We start from the raw sequence: 23,336 nt of genomic DNA on the forward strand, positions 1-23,336 counted from the left end.
TTCTCTCAATTTTGAAATTAGACATGTATGTTTCCATACCCATTGCTGCCTGACTGCCTTATGCCACATGGCCAGCTTTTTGAGAGTAGGGAATATGTCCATTTTGCTCATCATTGTAAACCCAGTGCCTGGCATAGGGCCTGGCATATACATATACATGAAGTGAATTAATACATGTTTCTTTGTCAGTACTCTACCCTATTCCTCATTCTGATACAGCTTGCCTGATACCTCCACACAAGCATCTTTATAGGGGTGAAGAGATCAAAATGAATTTAAGTCTAAAAATTCATAAAAAACGGTATGTTTTTTTATGTATGTATGTAGCCTTAAGATGTGGGTGTACTAAAGGTGGGGAGAGACTATTCTCTGACATCGATGGGGGCATTTATAGGCTAGTAAAGTATGGGAACCTCATGGGTGGGGTGTGTGTGTGTGTGTTTTATACCAGCTGGCAAAGCTGCTCATCTCAGTCCATGCCAACGGCCCACTGGATCTCTACACATTCTGGTAAAATAAAGTGTTTTGTCTTTGTTGGCTCAACTGGGGAAGCCTGTTGAGGGTGAGGGCCCAGCAATGCTGCAGGAGGTCGGATGCAGGAGGCCATTGCAGTGTGAAACCTCAAGCTGCAAGAACAACAAGACGGCCACTGGGTGCCTCTTCTGTGGGGCTTTTTGAAGCAGAAAATGCTTGGAGAGTGCGTGGGAAAGGGCACTGAAGAATTCGCAATCTCACAACCTCTCCACTATGACCCCACCAAAGGAGAAAAATTTTAAAGGTTTTGTTCTTCCTCTCCCTCTTTCTAGAGGAAGATATTTTATCAAATGAGATTTATGGAGTAATGTATTTAAATGTCTGTGCAATATCTGGTTTTGTACTTCTATTCCTGATAGGCTGACTTCTGACAACATTTTGGAAGAGGATGGAAGCAAGACAAAACAAAATACACATTGTCCCCCATGTGCTTTAGTTGTCAGGCATCAACTACCCCAGAACAAAGCAACCAATTCAGCCCTGCTTCCTCTGACTTGCTTCTCACAGTGACACAGGCATGGGTCACAATTTCCCCTCTGCAGCTTCCCTGTGTACTCATAGGGAAGTCCCGAGTGACACACCCAGTTGCCAGACCCCACAGACCGTGGTGGCTCGTTAGGGCCTTGGCATGGCTCATAATGTAAAGTGTCTAATGAGACATTCCAGAGCTGCTGAGAGGGAGAGATTCTCCCCTGGGCTCTCTAAATAGCTTCTGAGGCTTTGGGAACAAAAGCCCTACAGAGCCTCTAGCTGGCAACTGCTGGGGCTAATTTTATTTTCACCAGGCAAAGCCCAAGGCAGGGATGCCTGAAATGGATTTTGAAAGGAGTATTTTTCGTTTTTCCTTCAGCAGTTGGTCACAAACCAAAATTTGAAATGGCTCCAACTTAGACTTTTTGGAAGGAAGAGAAGGAGAAAGAGAAGAGAGAAAGAGAAATACATGAAGCATAAACTGATCTCTAAGTAGGTGATCCATATGAAAAGTACTGTAACTGCACACAGGAAGCCACAGGAAAGAAAACTAACAGCAGAAAATAAGCTCTGGCAGTGGGCGAGGCACTGTGGAGTCATTTTGTACATACTATATTTTATTAAATTTTCACAGTGGTAAAGTAGGGAATATTTTTATTCACCTTTTAGGAAAATGTGGCTCAGTAAGCTCCCTAACTTCTCCAGATCACCCAGCTAATAAGCAGAGGACATGGAATTTAAACCCTGGTCTATCTGATCCTAAAGTCCATGCTCTTCTTATTAGATTTTGCTGTTTCCATAAAAGACCGACTTGGGAGAAGTTTCTAATAACCAAAAATACTAAGGAATATCTGTGAGCACCTGCTATGGGCTGTGTGTTATGGGCCATATTTCTGGGTGTTTCAATGGGCTAGATCCTTACTCTTGGTTTCTAGTTAAAAGAACCTATTGGACCATGATTCTTGATAATTTTAAATAATTACCCAAAGTCTTTAGTTCTATTAGTTAAGGTATCCCTGATTTAATGATAGGCTGATTTTCTTTTTTTTTATTTTTTAAAAGTTTTTATTTAAATTCTAGTTAGTTAAACATGTAGTGTAATATTGATTTCAGGATTAGAATTTTGTGATTTGTCACTTACATATAATACCCAGTGTTCGTCATAACAAGTGCCCTCCTTAATACTCATCACCCATTTAGACCATCCCCTGACCACCTCTCCTCCAGCAACCCTCAGTTTGTTCTGTACTTGAAAGTCTCATGGGGCATTTGGATGGCTCAGTCGGTTAAGAGTCTGCCTTCGGCTCAGGTCATGATCTCAGGGCCCTGGGACTGAGCCTGCATCAGGCTCCCTGCTCAGTGGGGAGTCTGCTTCTCCCTCTCTCTCAGCACCCCCACCCCCCGCTCATGCTCTCTCTTTCTCTCTCAGATAAACAGATAAAATCTTTAAAAAAAGTCTCTTATGGGCGCCTGGGTGGCTCAGTTGTTAAGCGTCTGCCTTCGGCTCAGGTCATGATCCCAGGGTCCTGGGATTGAGTCCCACATCGGGCTCCTTGCTCCGCAGGAAGCCTGCTTCTCCCTCTCCCACTCCCCCTGCTTGTGTTCCTGCTCTCGCTGTCTCTCTCTCTCTATCAAATAAATAAATAAAATCTTTAAAAAAAAAAAGTCTCTTATGATTTGCCTCCCCCCTCTCTTTTTTACTCCTTACCCTATGTTCATTTGTTTTGTTTCTTAAATTCCACATATCATATGAGTGAAATCATATGGTATTTGTCTTTCTCTGACTTATTTTGCTTAGCATAATACACTTTAGCTCCATCTAACATTGTTGCAAAAGGCAAGATTTCATTCTTTTTGATGGCTGAGTAATATTTCATTGTGTATATATACCACATCTTTATCCATTCATCAGTTGATGGACATTTGGGCTCTTTCCCTAATTTGGCTATTGTTGATAATGCTGCTATAAACATCGGGGTGCATGTGTCCCTTCAAACAGTATTTTTGTATCTTTGGGGAAATACCTAGTAGTGCAATTGCTGGATCATAGGGTGGTGCCATTTTTAACTTTTTTATTCTTTTTTTTTTTTAAAGATTTTATTTATTTGACAGAGAGACAGAGCAAGAGAGAGAACACAAGCAGGGGGAGTGGGAGAGGGAGAAGCAGGCTTCCCGCCGAGCAGGGAGCCGGTTGCGGGGCTCGATCCCAGGACCCTGGGATCATGCATGACCTGAGCCGAAGGCAGATACTTAATGACTGAGCCACGCAGGTGCCCCTATTTTTAACTTTTTGAGGAAACTCCATACTGAATGATAGTCTGATTTAAGGATAATAAGGTATTGAGATCTTATTTGCTTTTTTGTTCTTTCCTCTAACTCACTGAGGTAATTAATTATCCTGGTTTTCATAGACTTCATCCTTCCTAATTTATTTTTCAAGTCTCCTAACTATGAATTTTTCTTCTCTTTTAGCACTAATCTCTTTTTAAAAACACTTTCCCTAGAAAGTAATTTTTGGAAAGTTTTGTTTGTTTTTGTGATAGACATGAATGATTACATATTCTATTGTGACTAAAAGAGGAAGGTTAGGGGAAGTTGAAAGATAAAAGGAGGCAGAAATAAATAGAGTCAATATCATTTTTGAACCAAAGATTATTTTTCTATACAAATTTTAGAGTCAGATATAGACTGGAGTACATGGTAAATAGTGACCAAAATTGGGATAGTGTGTAAGTTTGGATAGTAACTGTCAAATGCAATTATAATCCTTCTAACTGGGCTGTTATAATACATCTTATTTGGAAAATCCTAGTCAATCATACAGTGTTTTGTCTATTTCTGACAGTTACAACCCAGCAGCAAACATTACATTATAATTCTACCACACATGATGGTTAAGCTTGCATCTATCTATCTCTATCTATCATCTATCATGTATCTATCTATCATCACAATCTCTTTATTATGAGTCATAGTGGGAATTCCCACTGGGAGCCTCTGGAGAATCAGCTCCTTCAGGAGTGAAGGCTGAGCCATGCGGAGGAGCATGCAGCTGTAGTGATGGGAAGACAGGGCTTGAGGATATTCCCCTCAGCTTACTGTCAAGTTACCTTCCACAAAAAAGAACATAGGAAAGGCATGAGGGACCAGAGGGCATTGGATCCTCCAGTTACTTCGTGTTCTCAGAGCCCCCCCCTGCCAAGCCTGTGTTTGGCTGGAAGACAGATCATAGGTCATGTATTCAAGGAGGCTAAGCTTGAAGGCCTTCGTTTCACATGGATATGGAAAGGCCTTGCTGGTTATACCTTGATGCTCTCATCTATGGGCATGCCAATCCATGCCGTACAAACTGGAATATGATTAGGCTTCTTAATCACTGGCCCAGACCAGATGTGACACACTGTCCAAAATCTGGGTCATCAGGACATGTGGCTCAGAAGGAAGAAAGTTTTCCTTAGTGCTAGTTGGGTCTAGTGGAAATTCTGTCATCTGTTTATTTTCTTTCCTTTCAAGGTTGCTAAAAGCAGTGGCAGCAGGAAAGCAAGATGGTTAAGCTTTTAAAATAAAGCTACATAGCTGTGTAATAATTGAAATCTAATTCCTAATGAATAATACCTGTCCTTTTAGCCACTGATTTTGAGAGGCAAAACATTTCCACCAACTCTGACACAGATCAAATTCTTTAATTATCAATATATCATAATATAAAACTTACCTTTAGATGTTTCCCAGCATACAAAAGAATCAATTAAAGACAAGCCTTGTTTATAATAAAATGTAGTTAACTCCAGCCAATCAGCATCAAGTGTACTAATGACAGATCCTTTTCTTGTTACTTTCATTGACAGGATGCCTTCCTGATAGGTCCAAAAGGTTGATTCATCATCAAAAACATTGAATACTGTATACAACTTGTTATCTGGGGATAGGTGTTCAGAAAGAAGAAAAAGTATTTATTCATTTATTGAAAAGATTCCTAAATTTTTTTTTATTACTCATGTATTTCAAGCAAACAGACAAGCATAGAGAATAATAAAATTACTTACCACTCAGCTTTATTAAATGTTAACCTTGTGCCTTGTTTCCTTTAGACTTTTTTTCCAGGAAATGAGAAATGGATATAGTTGAGGCTCACTTTGTAGTCTTTCCTAATCCAATTCTCCAGAAATAGCTACTATAATGATTTGGTGTTTTTTATTCTCATTCGAGCTTTTAATCTTTTAATGCACATTTATATACCCATTAATATATATTATGTTTTGCAGTTTAAAAAACTTTTAAAGAAGTATGATATTGTATATATGCATTTATAAATTGATTTTTTAAAAAGATTTTATTTATTTATTTGAGAGAGAGAGAGAGAGAGCAAAGTGGTGGTGGGGAGGAGCAGAGAGAGAAGGAGAAGCAGACTCCCTGCTGAGCAGAGAGCCCGACCCGGGGCTGGGGGAGGGGGGAGGGTGGCCTTGATCCCAGGAGCCCGAGATCATGACCTGAGCCAAAGATGGATGCTTAATTGATTAAGCCACCCAGCTGCCTCTACAAATTGATTTCTTTTTATGCTTGAAGTTGAATTAATACATATAGACCTTATTCATTTAGTTAAACTGCTACATAATATTCCAGTTTATTATTCTCCTGTTGATACATTGTTTTCAAAATTTTGTTAATGTGAGCATTATTCATGTCTCATATTTGGGAGTGACTCTAGAATACATATTTAGACGTGGAACTGCTGGGTCATATCTACTAGTTTTCCATAAGTTGACAAATTCTTAACTTGGGGAGTAGTCTATGGACCCATCTATATGGTTATGTTTAGGAAGTCTAACACCACTTGTATTGCGCAAGTACTTGGGGGTATGCATGTTATGTGCATTTTAAAGAGAGATTTTATTTATTTATTTATTTATTTATTTATTTATTTATTTATTTAGTGCTCGAGTGGGGGGAGGGGCAGAGGGAGAGGGAGAGAGAGAGAATCTCTAGCAGACTCCACACGAAGCGTGGAGCCAGATGCAGGGCTCGATCTCACGACCCTGAGATCCTGACCTGAGCCAAAAACAAGAGTCAGATGCTCAATGAACTGAGCCACTCAGATGCCCCCGTGTGCATTTTTCTGGATTGAGTCTCCATGGATTTCACCAGATTCTCCAAGGGGTCTTTTGTGTGTGTCTCCCCGCACCCTCATGCTGCCACCATCCCACACCTGCACACAAAGTTAAAAACTATTGCCATAGACAAATTTTTAAGAAGTATATGATTTATATTATTAAGAAGTATATGATTTAAGAAAGTGGAGTCATTATTATTATTAAGAAGTATATGATTATTATTAAGACATATATGATTATTAAGAAGTATATGATTTATATTATTAAGAAGTTTATTATTAAGAAGTATATGATTTATATTATTAAGAAGTTTATTATTAAGAAGGAGTATATGATTTAAGAAAGTGGAGTCTAGGGTCTCCTGGGTGGTTCAGTCAATTAAGCGTCTGACTCTTGATTTCAGCTCAGGTCATGATCTCAGGGTTGTAAGATCAAGCCCTGGGTTGGGCTCTGCACTGGGAGTGGAGCCTGCTTAAGATTCTCTCTCTGGGGCGCCTGGGTGGCTCAGTTGGTTAAGCGACTGCCTTTGGCTCAGGTCATGATCCTGGAGTCCCTGGATCGAGTCCCATATCGGTCTCCCTGCTCGGCAGGGAGTCTGCTTCTCCCTCTGACCCTCCCCCCTCTCATGTGCTCTCTCTCTCTCATTCTCTCTCTCTCAAATAAATAAATAAAAAAAAAAAAATTTAAAAAAAAAAAAAAGATTCTCTCTCTGCCCCTCCACCTGCCCTCTAAAAATTTTAAAAAATAATTAAAAAAAGAAAGTAGAATCTAAAGATTGAGAATTAAATTAAGTAGCATATTGGATTTAGAACTTAAAAGGACTGGAAATAAACACCCGATCTAATCAAAGTTAGGATGGGAACCAGTGGGAGTTTAAAGGTAGCATTGCATGTTAGATAGCAAATAGGTCTCTGACCATAGCTCCAACAACTCTTTGGTTCCTAAAATGTTTACAGTGCAGGAAAATCAGGACGGTTGTTAGTTAGGGAGCTGGTGAAAAAATAGGATGGTGGTGGTGGTGAGGAGGGGTAAGATGATGCATTAGATGCTTCTGGTTTGTTCTTAAAAAGACTGTGCTGACCATGGCCGAGTGGGTCTCTGTCATCCTCAGAATGTTGAGCACATTTCACTACAACCTAGAAGGCCAATGTACGTGTGTGCGGTGTGTTACACCAGAGTGTGTACTACTACTACTACTTCTCACAGCAACCCCCTTTCTATGACAAAATTGAGGCAGTCTGACTCCAGAACTCTTAATTCTAAGGTATGCATCATCTTTGACTTTCTCTAGTAGTGCTTTTTAAAGCATGTCTGCAAAGGTAGCAGAAAACTCTGAGCAGGCCAAAATACATGAAAAAGTAGTCTCAGTTTCTTGGGAAGAGTTGCTAGTTGCCAAAGTAGAATAAAACTAATGTTTAAAGTTATTTTAAGATGCAGGCAGTATTGTTATATTAATTGTTTCATCATGATGTGCATTCCCATATTCTACTTGATGATCAAAAAAAGCCGATTAACTTCAAAGGCAAAAACCATCCATGAAATGGGAAAGGCCAAAACTAAAATTCTCACACACTGTTTTTTAAAAAAACCATAAATCAGAACAGCTTTCTATATTCATAGAATCACTTTCTGTACACACACAGCCTCCATTTCATAGGGGAGCTGGTGAATGACCAAATGGGAACCAATTTTCAAAACAAAATTTCCTTATGTGGATGGCATTGTATGACCATGCCAGGGACGACTGTTTGAAAAACTGCCCTACCTTAGTTTTGGCTACAAAAATTTCAAAAAAATCAAGACAAGTTTATTAGTTTATTCAGCCTTGATAATTTTTAGAAATTTACTTTGCCTCACGTTTCTAAAAAACATCAAAAACTTATTTTTGCTAAATTTAAACTAATACACTCTTTCGACTTGTCTATTACCTTCTCCTTTTCTGGATTTAGAGTAACTGGGGCTGCCATCTCGGTCCATTTGACACTGTCCACTTTCATGATGAAGTTCTTCCTCAATTCCACTCTCAGACGATTGCCCACTTAATGTTCCTTCATTCCAACTTTTACAGTTTTCCTCCGAAGTGTGTCTCACAGGCAGTGTTGATTCTGTATCTCCATCGTGATTGCTTCCATTGCAGAATTTAAGTGGTGGATAAGGCTGTGATATGAATCCAACAAATTTCATTCCTCTCTTAGCAGCTATATTAATCTGAAAAGAGAGTGTAGAACAAAATGTAAAATTTATTTACATTGATTACTTTATCAATTAACCTATAGGCTTATTAAGGAAATCCATAAGAAGAAGTAAATTGACCACTAACTAAAGACCCATTCATACATAAAGTAATAACTTCTAATAAAGCACTACTCCTAAGACTATGTCACACTATTATTGTGACTTCTTCAAACAGAACTGATACACTTTAGAAATTAGGAGAACAGGAATCATGTTCTTCTTCAAAAGGTTACTATTTGGGAAGAACTAATAATTCTATAACATGATTTTTGCAGACTTGTTAACAATGGTCTCTCCCATTGAGGCAAAATTAAAAACTATTCCAAGAAATCCTCAAAATAACACAATCTTAATTAATAAAGAAGAAACATTAATTTAAAAGCAAAAACATACAGCATTGTTTGGTTGATGTGGGTAAAGAAAAATGTCACAAGTCTAATTCTTGACAAATGTGTATGTATAATGCATAGGCCTGATTCACTCTCAGAAAGCTTTCATATATGCTTATATCTTGATGCTATTGTCTCCTATTGGGCCAAATGTTCATGATTAGATTCAATCATATAAGTTAAAGAATAGGATTCAGAAGCGCATAATATAACGCCAGTGAAATAATTTGAGACCTTGAGAGTGGTGATTTTCATGCTGGGCACCTTTCCCTTTCTCTGCTTTTGCTTCATTTCTTTGTTCTTTTTGTATCCACGTTTTTCTCCTCTGTTAAACCGGCAATTCTTTTGAGGACTAGGACTGTGTCTTAATCATTTTTGTATTGTGCTGTTTTGTACCTGTGGGTGCTCTATAAATACTTGTTAAATAAGTAAAAATAAAGAAATAGCAACATCTTTTATTTGGTCACTGTTTTAAACATTTAAATTGAATGATTTTTTAAAAGACTTATTTATCTGATAGAGAGAAAGAGAGTGTGCAAGTGGGGCAAGGGGCAGAAGGAGAAGGAGAGAGAATCATCAAGCAGACTCCTTGCTGAGCGAGAGCTCAATGTGGGGCTCGATCTCACGACCCTGAGATTATGACCTGAGCCAAAACCAAGAGTCAGAGGCTTAACCTACTGAGTCACCCAGGCACCCCTAAATTAAATGTTTTAAATGTTACCTGGGAGGGGAAAAAGACTTATGGTGGAAGTTGTAAATGCAAACACCTATGGTCAGAAATGAAATAAATGAAAAAGGCCAGGAACAACTGGGGCAAAACCAGACAGCAATGCCCACAACGGTCACTCAGCTCCAGCCAGTGAGGAGAATTCCAAGCACGATGGAGGTGTGGGTATGTGGAGCTAGGATAGAGGATGACACTGACACAATATCATTTACTCCTATAAATGAACATACTGAGGTTTTAATAATGCATGACGCCATAAAAGTAACCATAAATTGTCCTTTATATCAAATGTCCTGGGAGAGGAGAAAGAAGTGGTAAGGAGGTATGGTATCCTGCCGGTGGGAATGGGTAAATTTATTGTCAGTTCTTTCTCTAGGCCTTCTTAGCTGATTTGGGTGAAAAAGTGCAGAAGGCTTTTTCTATTTTTTATTACTAGAAAGTTTTATCTGGAAAAGTCTGGTAACAAATAGAGTATTAACATTTTTTCCATTTTTTTGAGTTGGAGGATTAATATTTTTTTTTTTTAAGATTTTATTTATTTATTTATTTATTAGAGAGAGAGAAACAGCATGAGAGGGGAGAGGGTCAGAGGGAGAAGCAGACTCCCCGCTGAGCCGGGAGCTTGACATGGGACCCGATCCCAGGACTCTGGAATCATGACCTGAGCTGAAGGCAGTTGCTTAACCAACTGAGCCACCCAGGTGCCCGGAAGATTGATAATGTTATTTTTATTTAAAAATCCTGGGAAAAACACTTATAAACCTAATTTTAAAAATAGTGAAAATATTGATATAATGGTAAAATGACTTAAAATCTAGCTATTTAACAATAAACTCTTTATGTAAGACAGCTGTTCCAAAATAATATTTGGCATTCATCTATTGCTCTTGTTCACACATGGGGCAATGTTCAAATAGTTCATGTGTTATGTTTCCTGAAGCTTTTCTCTTCATGAAATAACCCCATTACTCTAATTGCTGAAATAACAGTACTTTCCTGTTTAAATAGATCTTTAACTGTGTCCAGGAAGTTAAATGCAAAACAAGGGCTCTGATGGTGATCTATTAAGATTAAATTAGTAGTTACATTTTTGTTTCAAAAGAAATTTTTTGGAGTGGATTTATTCCCAGAAAAACAAATTGAAATTTCCCAGAATAGTAGTAGTAAACAGTATGTGGAACTTGTTTATAAAAATCTAGTCTCAAGGACTGTTCCTGAAAACCTTATTGAATGGTGACTTTATACCTAAAAGGGAAATATCATTAGCAGCTATAACTGGCTATACACAAAACTACAGACACACGTGGCCATTTAAATCTTGGCAACAATAATAAAAACAATGAACACATTTCTTACTTGAAATGCCTTAGGTTTTTGGCTGTATTCACTTAAATAAAACCTAAAACCTTACAAATACGTCAATGCAACTAAGAACAAACTTTCACTTAAAATCCCATCAATTTAGAATACTTATGAATGTACAATTTTTCTTGGTTTTAATCAATATGTATATATAGAGTTCAATTTTTCCTTTAAGTTTCAATTAAGTTATATTGTATAGACTTTTCTAGCTCAACAGTCAATATAGTTATGTTGAATCCCCATAAACTGTTACATTGTATCAGTATACCATGGCCGCCTCCTCAGTTTTCCAATTATTGAGAATCTGGCCCCTTACTCACTGTTCATTAAACTATCTTTGAATAAAAATGACTTTTCCCCTTTTCTTTCTTTTCTTAAAAAGATTTATTTATTTGAGAGAGAGAGCACACGTGCATGAGCGGGGGGCCGGGGAGGGGGAGAGTCAGAGGGAAAAGGAGAGAAGTAGACTCCTCACTGAGCATGCAGCCCCACTTGGGGCTCCATCCCAGGACCTGAGACAATGACCTGAGCTAAATTCAAGAGTAGGGCGCTTAACTGACTGAGCCACCCAGGTGCCCCAAGTTTTTCCCTTTCCAGTTAATTTCTTGGAATAGATTCTAATAAAAGAAATAAAATGGGATTTACGATTTTTATGACCAGACTGCTATTCAGAAACACTGTAATAATTCATTACAATGCCAACTGCGATATATGAATGTTTTCTTAAACTCTTCCAACACTGGATTTAATATCTTCAGTTTAATTTCTCAGTTAATATTGGTGAGGTATTAATACTGTTTTATTTAAAAAATTATTAGGTTGAATCTTTTTCCAAGTGTCTATTGTTTGTGTTTCCTTTTGTATTTTGCTGTCCATGGATTCTGTCTGTCCATTCAATACTGGATATTACTTTCATGCATTTGTATTCATTTCCTATAAATTCTAAATGAAGCTCCCATAGGACACATTTGTTGGGGATTCCTCCCCGCCATTCTTTTTTTAAAGCTTAATTTTCCTAGTATATAAGTTATATTTATATACTCAAACTCCTCAACCTATTCATAATTGTGTACGTCTACTTAGTATACTTTTTCATTTTCTTCTGGATTTTTTTATAGGTAAAAAAAAATTACCCCTTTATCTCATTTGAAATGTGTGGAGTCTATTTTCTACAGAACAATTATCCATTTTCCCAGTAGCACTTACTAAATGATGGTTGTTCCCCCATTTTTTTCTTTTAAGATTTTATTTATTTGACAGAGAGAGACACAGTGAGAGAGGGAACACAAGCAGGGGGAGTGGGAGAGGGAGAAGCAGGCTTCCCGCGGAGCAGGGAGCCCAGTGGGGGACTCGATCCCATGACCCTGGGATCATGACCTGAGCTGAAGGCAGACGCTTAACGACTGAGCCACCCAGGCACCCCAGTTGTTCCCCAATTTTATTTCATCAGGTTTGTTACCAAACTTTTTATATGTGTGTAAATTTATTTCTGGCATTTCCATTCTGTTTCATTGGCCTGTATTTCTAACTGTACAATTTGGTATGTGTGCTTCAATATGTTTTAACCTCTGGTAGAAGTCACTCACCATATTTCCCTGTTCTTTTTTTTTTTTTAAATGTATTCTTTCTTTATTTATTTGACAGAGAGATAGAGAGCACAAGTAAGCAGAGCGGCAGGCAGAGGGAAAGGGAGAAGCAGGCTTTCTGCTGAGCAGGGAGCCTGATGCGGGGCTCGATCCCAAGACCCTGGGATCATAACCTGAGCCAAAGGCAGACGCTTAACTGACTGAGCCACCCAGGCGCCCCTTCCCTGTTCTTTTTAAAGAAAGGAAACTGATGAAGAAGAAATACCAAATATTTCTCGATATCACAAATGTATACATGTAGTACCTTTTCTATCAGTTCTTTTGCTATGTCACATGTTTGTGTCTCATAAGTTAGAGGATATTCCTCAATCACAAGCCTTGGGCGTCTTTGTCCACTGGGTACTGCCGAATGCTTCGGGCTGTAACAGAGAATATATTCATGGTTGGAAGTTAGTTGATTATTTTTAACTAATATGCTCAATGTAAAAATGAATGATCAGCTCATAAATAAGGTCAAGACAATTTTTTTTTTGAGCCTAATGGTTGTCTTCTTAGGTAAAAATACCAGAAAAACAGAGTAACTTTTATTAATTTAAATTTTCTTAGTTTAAACCTCTATTAATTTAATTTCTAATTTAATATGGAAGAAAAAATTCACCAGTTGTTTTACTAAAAACTGTGAGAAATGATTTTAGATCACTGTTATACCTCATTTTTGTACAAAAGCACAAGTAAGGGTCCTATCTGAATGCAAATAAATATCATCCTGTCTTTTTCCATTTTTCTTTTCTGATCTTTACCCCTTGATTATTCTTAGTCTTGTCAGAGCACTGCTAGTCCACTGGAAGTAATGCTAAAAGAGGAAAAATAATTTATACATAGTTTATAAGATTTGTAATTAGGACATAAGTGTTGCTACCATGTGATAAAATGGTATGTTTATTTAGTAATGCTTGAAATACTGGATGAGGTTCCATATCATGGTGAAAGCTGGGGCCCGTACAAACCCTCTTAGATATCTATAAGTTGGCAGTTACTCAGTAGCAAGGCAGTGTCCCTTAAAAGCACAACTGGAGTTTTTTAAAGTCCTTATTTTTTTTCAATTTTCCTGTTTTCTCTCTTATTTCATTTTTCTTTCCTTGCTTAGCCCTTTCTTAGTTAAAGTGATCAATTATTAGTCCATCACTAAAAAGAGAAAACAGTTTTTACCCTGGTCTTTGAGATGGCTTGATATAGTTCAAGAGTTGTGTAAAAAAAAAAAAAAACTGATGTGTTAAAGACATTGGTTTGGTTATTTTCATTCTTCATTGGAAAGGGCAACTGTATTTTGAAAACTATCAAACTTACAAGCTAGGCTGGCAAAAATAGTTGCAGTATTGTTTGGGAAAGCAGCTACTAAAAAAAGTGGAAAAAATGGATGGTTTTTACATCCTACTTTTTTTGGAAAAAGCTGATAAGTCTATCTGATTTGTGAGAACTTGGCAGGTAGATCTTTCTGCTGTAAAAGTTTTAGAAGGGAGAGAGAGTTTCTGTTGCCACTATAAATAAAATAATATAGGACAGTTAAAAAAAAATGCTCAGTGAAAGTGGACTTTGTTGGTCCAGTCAGCTCTTTTAGTCCAGTGACAGGACCTGTAGCTGACGGTTACTCCACTGAAGCTTCTAGGTACTTCTTGAGTCTATATTTTCCTTTTCCTTTGTTCACTGACATTCTCACCTAGGACCCATTTGTTTGCAAGGGGCTAAAATCAATGAAGAGCTTTAAAAGGAAGGGGGTGTAAGTTTCCTTCTCTCAATCCCCCTCAACTACTGGAAAATGTGCTCTAAACCAAACACCCTAATTATCCTTTATTCTCCATCACTACATTCAAACTTCTTTTTCTTTTAGCCAAAGAAAACTGTCTCAACTGCTTCCTAGTCTATTTCCTTGAGCACCAGGCTTACCTTAATTTCAAGCGCAATAGCACTACTCTGTACAGGTAACTTGCAGGTAGGTGTTTTCGCTGCCCCACAGGTTGTATAACAGGATGAATAGCCCCAACAATATATCCTTTAAGATAGTAGTCTTCCACTTTTGTTACTATATCTGAAATTGAATTTATCTTGATGACTTCTGGGTTTGGTGAAGCTGAAATAGCAAATGCAATGAGAAATTTGCACATTTATAAAATGTTATTTTATAAAACGTTATTTCTATCTATGTATGATAATACTAATGAATAGGAAACATATTCGTATGATTTAATCTCAAAATTACACTAGCATGTATTACACCTAAATTAATTTCAGAAAAAAGCAAAAGTAACCTTATAAGCTAGTAGATATGTAATATTACCAATATGTTTTAAAGTAGAAATGCCTTACACACATTTTTCAATTAAGGCAGGTTTATTTTTTAGGATTTCATTTGAGGGACTGTATTCCATTAATAGATACTGAAGACATACATAAGAGAAACAATATTAAGTGGAAGAGCTAATTGTTTTTACAATTCTGAACAGGATAAGATGCATAATTTTTTAATATAAAATTCATACAAATCTAAAAATTACAAGTGGGGGTAATGATATTTAAGCAGAAATTGTCAAGTGCTTTCTTATTTCTTTTTTTTAAAGATTTTATTTATTTATTTGAGAGAGAGAGAATGAGAGATAGAGAGCACGAGAAGGAAGAGGGTCAGAGGGAGAAGCAGACTTCCTGCCGAGCAGGGAGCCCGATGTGGGACTCGATTCCGGGACTCCAGGATCATGACCTGAGCCGAAGGCAGTCGCTCAACCAACCGAGCCACCCAGGCGCCCCTGCTTTCTTATTTCTATCACTTACGTGTAACACCCAGTGCTCATCCCAACAAGTGCCCTCCTTAATGCCCATCCCTCCACCTTATTCCCCTCCAGCAAGCCTCAGTTTGTTCTCTTAACTATAAAGTCTCTTACGGTTTGCTTCCCTGTTTTTATTTCTCCCCTTCCCCTATGTTCATCTTGTTTTGTCTTAAATTCCACGAGTGAAATCATATATTTGTCTTTCTCTGACTTATTTCGCTTAGCAGAATACTGATTTCAATACTTATATAAATGTTTGAGGAAAGGAATTGAAAAAGTAAAGGTATCCAGAAGGTCTTTTTTTTAGAGAGGGAGAGAGAGAAAAAGAATGGGGGGAGGGGCAGAGGGAGAGAGAGAATCTCAAGCAGGCTCCACACCCAGTACAGAGCCTGACACAGGGCTTAATCACACAACCCTGAGATCATGACCCAAGTGGAAATCAAGAGTTGGATGCTTAACTGATTGAGCCACCCAAATGCCCCAGAAGTTCTTTTTTAATAAGTAAAATTCCTAAATGTAGAGGAACTTCAAATGCAAAATTGATATGCAGTTGAATTATCCCTTTGAAGCAGGGTAAATCTATAGAAACTATAAAGCTGTCCAATGTGTATGATTTTTAGTAAAAGGAGAAGGATGTGTTATTTGGGAAAATGTTCTTTATGTTCAAGCAGAATTAATTTAAAAAACAACTTTATTTTCTGCAACAATATTCCTCATTTTCTGGAAAACAATCAAGAATTAATATCTAGAAATAGACCTGCAATTTGATTATCTTGAGTGACAAAACATATGAAATTAATTCCAGATATGGGCAGTGCTGGCTGTTGGCCTTCTGTCAGTTTGGTCAGTGGCATCCAGCAAAGAACTGCAGCTAATTGCCTGAACACAGGAAGGAGGTTAAGAAGCAGACAAAGAAGAAGGGTCAGAGGAAATCCCCACCTCCTCTTACACTAATATCCACGTGATGGAACAGAAATCCACCAACACTGGGTATTCATGCCAACTTCTCAAAAGAAAATAAAACACTCAGTAGGAAAGTTATATAAACCAAGACAAATCCATTTCCACAAATTCTGATCCTCTTCTAGATTTACATAATTTATTTACAATATATTTTCTTTATCACTAGGTGTAGGAACAAAAAAAAGAGATGCATCTTGGACTTTGAAGAAACGGCTGGATTTCATTGCAAAACGGTCCTGTTCTCTGTGGTTGTGTGGCAATCACTCTGTGATTCATTTGGTTTTACTTTTTAAGTATTTTAACTAAACCCTGATTTCCAAACAAAGAAAAGGAAAAACTATAAAACAGAATAAACTGTTAAGACTAAGGAATGAAACATAACCTAAACTTTTTAGAATTATATGCTAATCCTACAAAAATTTTTTAAAAATGCAATCTTTTAATGGATCTTGTTGCATATTGTAGAAAGCGGAAGTGCTTTAGCCTGACACCAAAGAAGCTTCATAGTCTGGCCTCTTTCTTCTCATTCAGCCTTCACTCTTGTCACAGGTTTTCTTGTGTGTCTTGCTTTGGCGGGCCTGTACGACTGCCCTTCCTGAATCTCGCTCGCTGTTTCCTGCTGCCAGGCCTTGATTTCCTTTCTTGCTCCACTGTGCCTGGTTAATTACGGCTTCCCCTGTACTGTGCATTCTACTATTTCCCTTTCAGATGTCAGTAGAGTTACTTGTTTATATGTTTATCTCTGCTGTTAGAGAATTCCTTCAGGGCAAGGAACCTACCTTATTTCTCTTTCTATGCCCAGCATTTTCCCCAGGTTATGATGTTAAGTTGGAAATACTGTTCATAAGGGGAACTATGAGGTGAAATTATTGCATAAAGGAGGGAAAGCCATCAAGGTTAGCTAATGGAAACCAAAAAAGTTAGCCAGTAAATTCAGGAACAAATGTACAGTTTCTCTATGACTTGTTGGAGAGAGACACAACAGGGAAAGAACACACAGGCAGTGTTGTGGAATTGTTACTCTTTTGATTATAAAAGTGAAGGTGGTCAAGAACCTGGTGAGAATTCAACCAGGTGGAGTTAAAGGTCATAATTCACTTCAGAAGGCTCTAGCTTCAGGCCCCATTTTATGTTCCTTACATTAATAATATTGCAATGAAGAAAACCACATAGAAAAAGAGGTAAGAAGGAATGAGAGGTAGAGCTACACTGGGTCTAATTAGCTCCATCTTGGAGTGAAATCTGGAGAAATTTGGGAGAGGACCATATCACATACAAAGAATAAGACTGTAGGCTTGGAGAGCTTCTCGATCCTGCTGGTCTTGCTTCCCTTGCTGCCACGCTTGGAGTCACTGTTTGGTCCCATGTTGTCTCACCTAGTCTACTCTGGTGCCACTGCTTGGAAGGAAACCCCAGAAACCAAGAACTGAGAATTGGGAAAAGTCCCCTTTCCTGGAACTCTGGGTTAGAGTGCAGAGCAATTTACACAGCCAGTGCTCTGCTTGTTCTCTGTGATCTTGCCATGATCCCAGAGAGTGGAGCGCTGCAGCAGCCAATATATAAAAGGTACTTAATTAATTCAAAAGGCACTTAAGTTGTTAGTAAATATAGAATATTTGAAAATATTTCAATTATTCTGTCGTTTTACCAGATGCTCAGCAGTTAGTAATTAATATTATTTGATTATTTTAGTTCTGTAATATCACCTTCATCATTAAAGATTATATGGTATCTGCTTATAATCTTTATCTGCATATAATGTGGTGATGGTTGCACAACAATGTGAATGTACTTAATGCCACTAACTGTACACTTAAAAATGGTGAGCATGGTAAACTTTATGTATATTTTACCACAATCAAAAAGGTTCTATGTCAAAGACAATATATATTATATATGTACATATTAAAATCTACTTTCTGGGGGCGCCTGGGTGGCTCAGTCGTTAAGTGACTGCCTTCGGCTCAGGTCATGATTCCAGGGTCCTGGGATTGAGCCCCGCATCGGGCTCCCTGCTCAGCAGGAAGCCTGCTTCTCCCTCTCCCACTCCCCCTTCTTGTGTTCCCTCTCTTGCTCTCTCTCTCTGTCAGATAAATAAAAAAAATCTTAAAAAAAAAGAAAAAAAGAATTAAAAAAATAAATGAAATCTACTTTCTGCTTCTGAATTTGATGAACTTAGATACTTTATTTATTTTTTTTTAAATATTTATTTATTTATTTATTTGAGAGAGAGAGAATGAGAGATAGAGAGCATGAGAGGGAAGAGGGTCAGAGGGAGAAGCAGACTCCCTGCTGAGCAGGGAGCCCGATGTGGGACTCGATCCAGGACTCCAGGATCATGACCTGAGCCGAAGGCAGTCGCTTAACCAACTGAGCCACCCAGGCGCCCGAACTTAGATACTTTATACAAGTAGAACCATACATTACAATTGACCCTTGAACAGCGTGGGGGTTGGGGCATCAGCCCCCATGCAGACAAAATCTGCATATAACTTTTGACCCCCTAAAAACTACTTGTAGCCTACTGTCAATTGGAAGCCACATAAATAGTTGATTAACACATATTTTGTATGTTGTATTATATACTGTATTCTTACAATAAAGTGAGCTAGGGAAAAGAAAATGTTATGAAGAAAATCATAAGGAAGAGAAATACATTTACAGTACTGTACTGTATTTACAAAAAATCTGCATGTAAGTGGACCTGTGTAGTTCAAACCCATGTTGTTCGTGGGTCAACTTATTTTGTCTTTTTGTGACGGGCTGATTTCACGTAATGTTCATCCATGTTGTAGCACATGACAAGATTTCCTTTCTTTTTAGGACTGAATAAGATTCCATTGTATGTATATACCACATTTTGTTTCTCCATTCATCCATCAGTGGACAGTTGAGTTGATTCTACTTGGCTATTGTGAATACTGCTGCTATGAATGGGGATGTGCTAATATCTGTATGAGATCCTGCTTTCAGTTCTTTCAGATATATACCCACAAGTGTGATTGATGGATTATATAGTAATTCTAATTTTAATTATTTGAGGAATGGTCATATTGTTTTCTATAGTAGCTGCATCATTTTACATTCCCATTAACAGAGTACAAGTGTTCCAATTTCTCTACATCCTTGCCAACACTTGTTTTTTGTACCTTTTTTAAAATAGTAGTCATCTTAATAGGTATGAGGTGATATTTCATTGTGGTTTTGATTTGCATTTCCCCAATGATTAGTGATGTTGGACATCATGTGCTCATTGGTCATTTGTGTATCATTTTTGGGGAAACGCCTATTCAAGCCCTTTGCCTATTTTTAAATTGGGTTATTTTTGTTGTTAAGTTGTAGGAGTTCTTTAATATATTCTGGATATAGTATTTGCTCCCATTTCATAGGTTGACTTTCCATTCTGTTGATTGTGTCCTTTGATGTACAGAGGTTTTTAAGTTTGATATAGTCCCATTATCTATTTTTGCTTTTGTTGCCTCTGCTTTTGGTATCATATCTGAAAAATCTTGGCCAAATCCAATGTCATGAAGGTTCTCCCCTATGTTTTTTTCTAGGAGTTTTATAGTTTAGGTCTTACATTTATGTTAAATATATATATTTTTTAAAGTACAATGGCACTAGTTTACTGGTTTGAAAAGGTATGCTATGACTTCTCCCTCAAAATGATGACAGAAAAATAAACTTTGATGCTCTTCCATTGGTTTTACATGATGACCTTGGCAAGGTAGACTGTAAAATGAAAACTTAAAAATTCATGAAAGTATAAGAAATTTTAAAGTTTATGAAAAATACTATTTATCTGACAAAAGTGAAACACAGAAATATGTAGATTATAGCTGATAACTTAAAAATATATGAGCAGAGATGAGCATTTCATTTTATAAAAGTGTGTCTTCATAAATTATAAAATTCAGTACAAGAATAAAGGATGTGCCTTGGCTTGGAAATCTCTCCTGGCATTTTAACCACTACTGTTGGCCAGGTGATAATTATAGTGGGTATCACTACCTGTGTGAAGTTGGGTTGTTTTTCCCTATGGCATGCCTAGACAGAGTGCTTGAGGTTTCACTCAACAAACTATTTAAGGATCACTTGAACTACACTATGAGTCCTAGTTCCCTGGTTGTTGCCTGAAAACTTGCCATTGGTAACCTCTGGCAATATCAAGGAGCCTCAGTCTCAAACTTGCAGAATGGGTATCAGGTACTTCAGAGAAAAGCCCAGCACTCTTTTAAGGAATGTGGCATTTCCTTTTTTTTTTTTTTTTTAAGACTTTATTTATTTATTTGACAGAGAGAGACACAGCGAGAGAGGGAACACAAGCAGGGGGAGTGGGAGAGGGAGAAGCAGGCTTCCCGCGGAGCAGGGAGCCTGATGTGGGGCCCGATCCCACGACTGTGGGATCATGACCTGAGCTGAAGGCAGACGCTTAACGACTGAGCCACCCAGGCGCCCCAGAAATGTGGCATTTCCAATACTCCTGACAGCCCAGAGGAAAAATAATGTGGAAATAAGGGGACACATGGCTCTGAGTTTGAAAGTGATTTACAAGAATTGGGGCTTGAGTGTAAAGATGCTTTAGGGATATCTTTATTGCACTTATTTTTCCTTTTTTATGCATGTAGGAGAGATATAGAAGGAATATAATTAATGTTTAAAAATGTCTAATGGAGCTTTTACTATTGGTAAAATTAAATTACTAAGTGAGACAGTAGTAAGTCATAGGTTCAATTCATACATTCTTTTCTTCTCTTAGTACATAAAGTAATGGTGTATTTTACAATCAACAGTGTTTTGGAGTCAATGAAAAATGATAATTATATAGCAAAGAAGTGGTTTGCAAATACATTGGCTAAGAAAATGAGGATTGAAGAACTCTTGGTTTGGTGGTATAAATGTTCCAAAAAAAAATTTTGAAAAGGGATAAATTCTTAGTTCTTTTCATAGTTCAAAACTACAGAATGAGAAAAATCTGATTAAATACATGTTCATGTTTGGTGGGGGAAAAAGGAAGCCCTAGAGACTTTAGCTGACCACAGATTAATTATAAGTTAGCAGTTAATCCAATGTGATCATGGTCATCTGAAAGAAAATTGCCTCCATAGGAAGGTGGCTCACTGAACTCTGTGTTGAGTACTGAATTCTGTGCTAAGTATAGCAACATTGGAATACTTCCTGTTTATTTTCCTTCCCTTACACATTTATCACCAGCTAAATAATAATCAGAATATACTAGTGTATTCACCCTGGTTATCTTCTTTTAAAGACTTAATTATTTGAGAGAGAAAGAGAGAGAGTGCATACCTGTGCACACACGCCCATGCGAGTGGAGGAAGGGGAATAGGGAGAGAATCTTCAAGCAGACTCCCCGCTGAGTGTGGAGCCCAAACAGGGACTTGATACCTTGACCCATGAGATCATGACCTGAGCCTAAATCAAGAGTTGGAGGCCCAACTGACTGAGACACCCAGGTGCCCCTCACCCCGTTATCTTATTTAATATCTGCCTCCCTCACCAAAATGAAAGCTCTATGAAGGCAGGGGGATATTCACATTTTGTTCACCACTATTTCTTTATACCTAGAACAGTGCCTACCACTTTGATGCTCAGTTAATATTTGTTGAGTTAATAAGTGGATTATGTTCAATTTAAGGGCCAAATTAGAGGCAGTTTCAAGCTGGAGTATGTTAAAAACAATGTGTTCAGGAGAGTGAGGGGTCTGAAGACCCTTACAGGTGTTCTGCAACTATGTGTCAAATAAAGGAGGAACAGGATACCATCTGGATATATGTGAAGGGCTGTCCCATAGAAGAAGCTAGCTGGTATGACACAGACTGAACAGTGGAGGAGACAGGTACATAGAGAGTATTCACCCAAACTGCAGGTGGCAGGGAAGAATAGTAGGACTCTGACATGCTCAGTTCTTTAAATATATGTATGGTTCTCAAAAAGTTCTCACAAAGATCATCCACTTTTTCATGAGAGGCATGGAGCCACCCTCAGCTCCCTTTACTACCAAGTGTGTATTGGACTGGGGTGGTGTATCCCAAACTTAAGTCATTGAGCACACTTTCACAATTTTTATCATATCTGAGTACCATCTATATTTCCATATTCTTAAATTTCCTCTTTTAATTTTCTTTTCTTTTCTGTTTTTTAAAGTTGGAGCCCAATGTGGGGCCTGAACCCACGACCCTGAGATCAAGACCTGAGCTGAGATCAAGAGTTGGACGCTCAACTGACTGAGTCACCCAGGTGCCTCTTAATTTTCATTTTAAACTTCCATTTATTTCAATAGGAATCTATATTTCTCATATGACCATAAAAGCAGAATCACTTACCGTAAGTAGAAAGCTGTCATACAAATGAATACAATGAAAACACTTGTTAGATTCTAGCCAGATAATGCTATCTACCAAAGATTCTGAGCCACAGCTCTGTTCTTTTTGTTGAAAAGGAAAATTAGCTGTTAGAGAGGTTTTAAAGATATATTAACTCCAAACTGATTGGAAGGCTTAAAAAGAATTGAAAAGGGCACAACTTTCTGTCTATGAGACTCAATGTTATTTAATTCTCTGCCTGTGTGTACAACTTGAAAGTATCTCATGTTCAATGCCAAGTGATTTGGTCGAGGCTCAGAGACCCGCTAAGAAGGAGCAGGGACACAACAGTAGTAGCAAGGGAGATAGATGACATCAGAGGTAATAAAATGAATTATAAAACTAGATAAAAGAACTATAAAAACTTTACAGTTTAGGGTCACTTAATGGGCTTTCTACACTTCATTGTCCCAAATTGATAATGATAATGAATGCATTCCCTCCATTCTCTTGTTTCAGAATATGGTTTTCAAAGGCAGAGTTATGTAACATGTTAAAAACAATCACCTCTTAAGAAGATAGCTATAACAGAATAACACTGGTCCTTAAGGGGGTTCTTGTTCAAGTGGAGAATGTATTTCTAAGGAACATCTCATTCTCTGGTGATGTCAATGGAATAAATCCAGCCTTCCAGGTTAACTCCACACCCTCTTGCACTCTCACTAAAGTAAGGTTATTTTCTTGAGTCTCAAAGCAAAAGAAATGTTAATGCACTAAACACACACACATACACACACACACACAAACACACACAGC

The 23,336-nt window shown here is 37.7% G+C and overlaps 1 protein-coding gene across 2 annotated transcripts in view; it reads right to left on the reverse strand.

The window, feature by feature from the left end:
• RFTN2 (raftlin family member 2) overlaps positions 1-23,336 on the reverse strand; it is a 69,023-nt gene that overhangs the window by 33,773 nt on the left and 11,914 nt on the right. For both annotated transcript variants that reach the window (XM_027588582.2, XM_027588581.1), the window contains 4 exons: positions 14,360-14,543; positions 12,720-12,834; positions 8,045-8,324; positions 4,721-4,924 (listed from right to left, as the gene is read on the reverse strand). In XM_027588582.2, coding sequence (XP_027444383.1) covers positions 4,721-4,924; positions 8,045-8,324; positions 12,720-12,834; positions 14,360-14,543 — 783 coding nt within the window. The remainder of the gene's footprint in view (positions 1-4,720; positions 4,925-8,044; positions 8,325-12,719; positions 12,835-14,359; positions 14,544-23,336) is intronic.

This window comes from Zalophus californianus, chromosome 3 (genome assembly GCF_009762305.2).
Source record: "Zalophus californianus isolate mZalCal1 chromosome 3, mZalCal1.pri.v2, whole genome shotgun sequence".
Lineage (NCBI taxonomy): Eukaryota > Metazoa > Chordata > Mammalia > Carnivora > Otariidae > Zalophus > Zalophus californianus.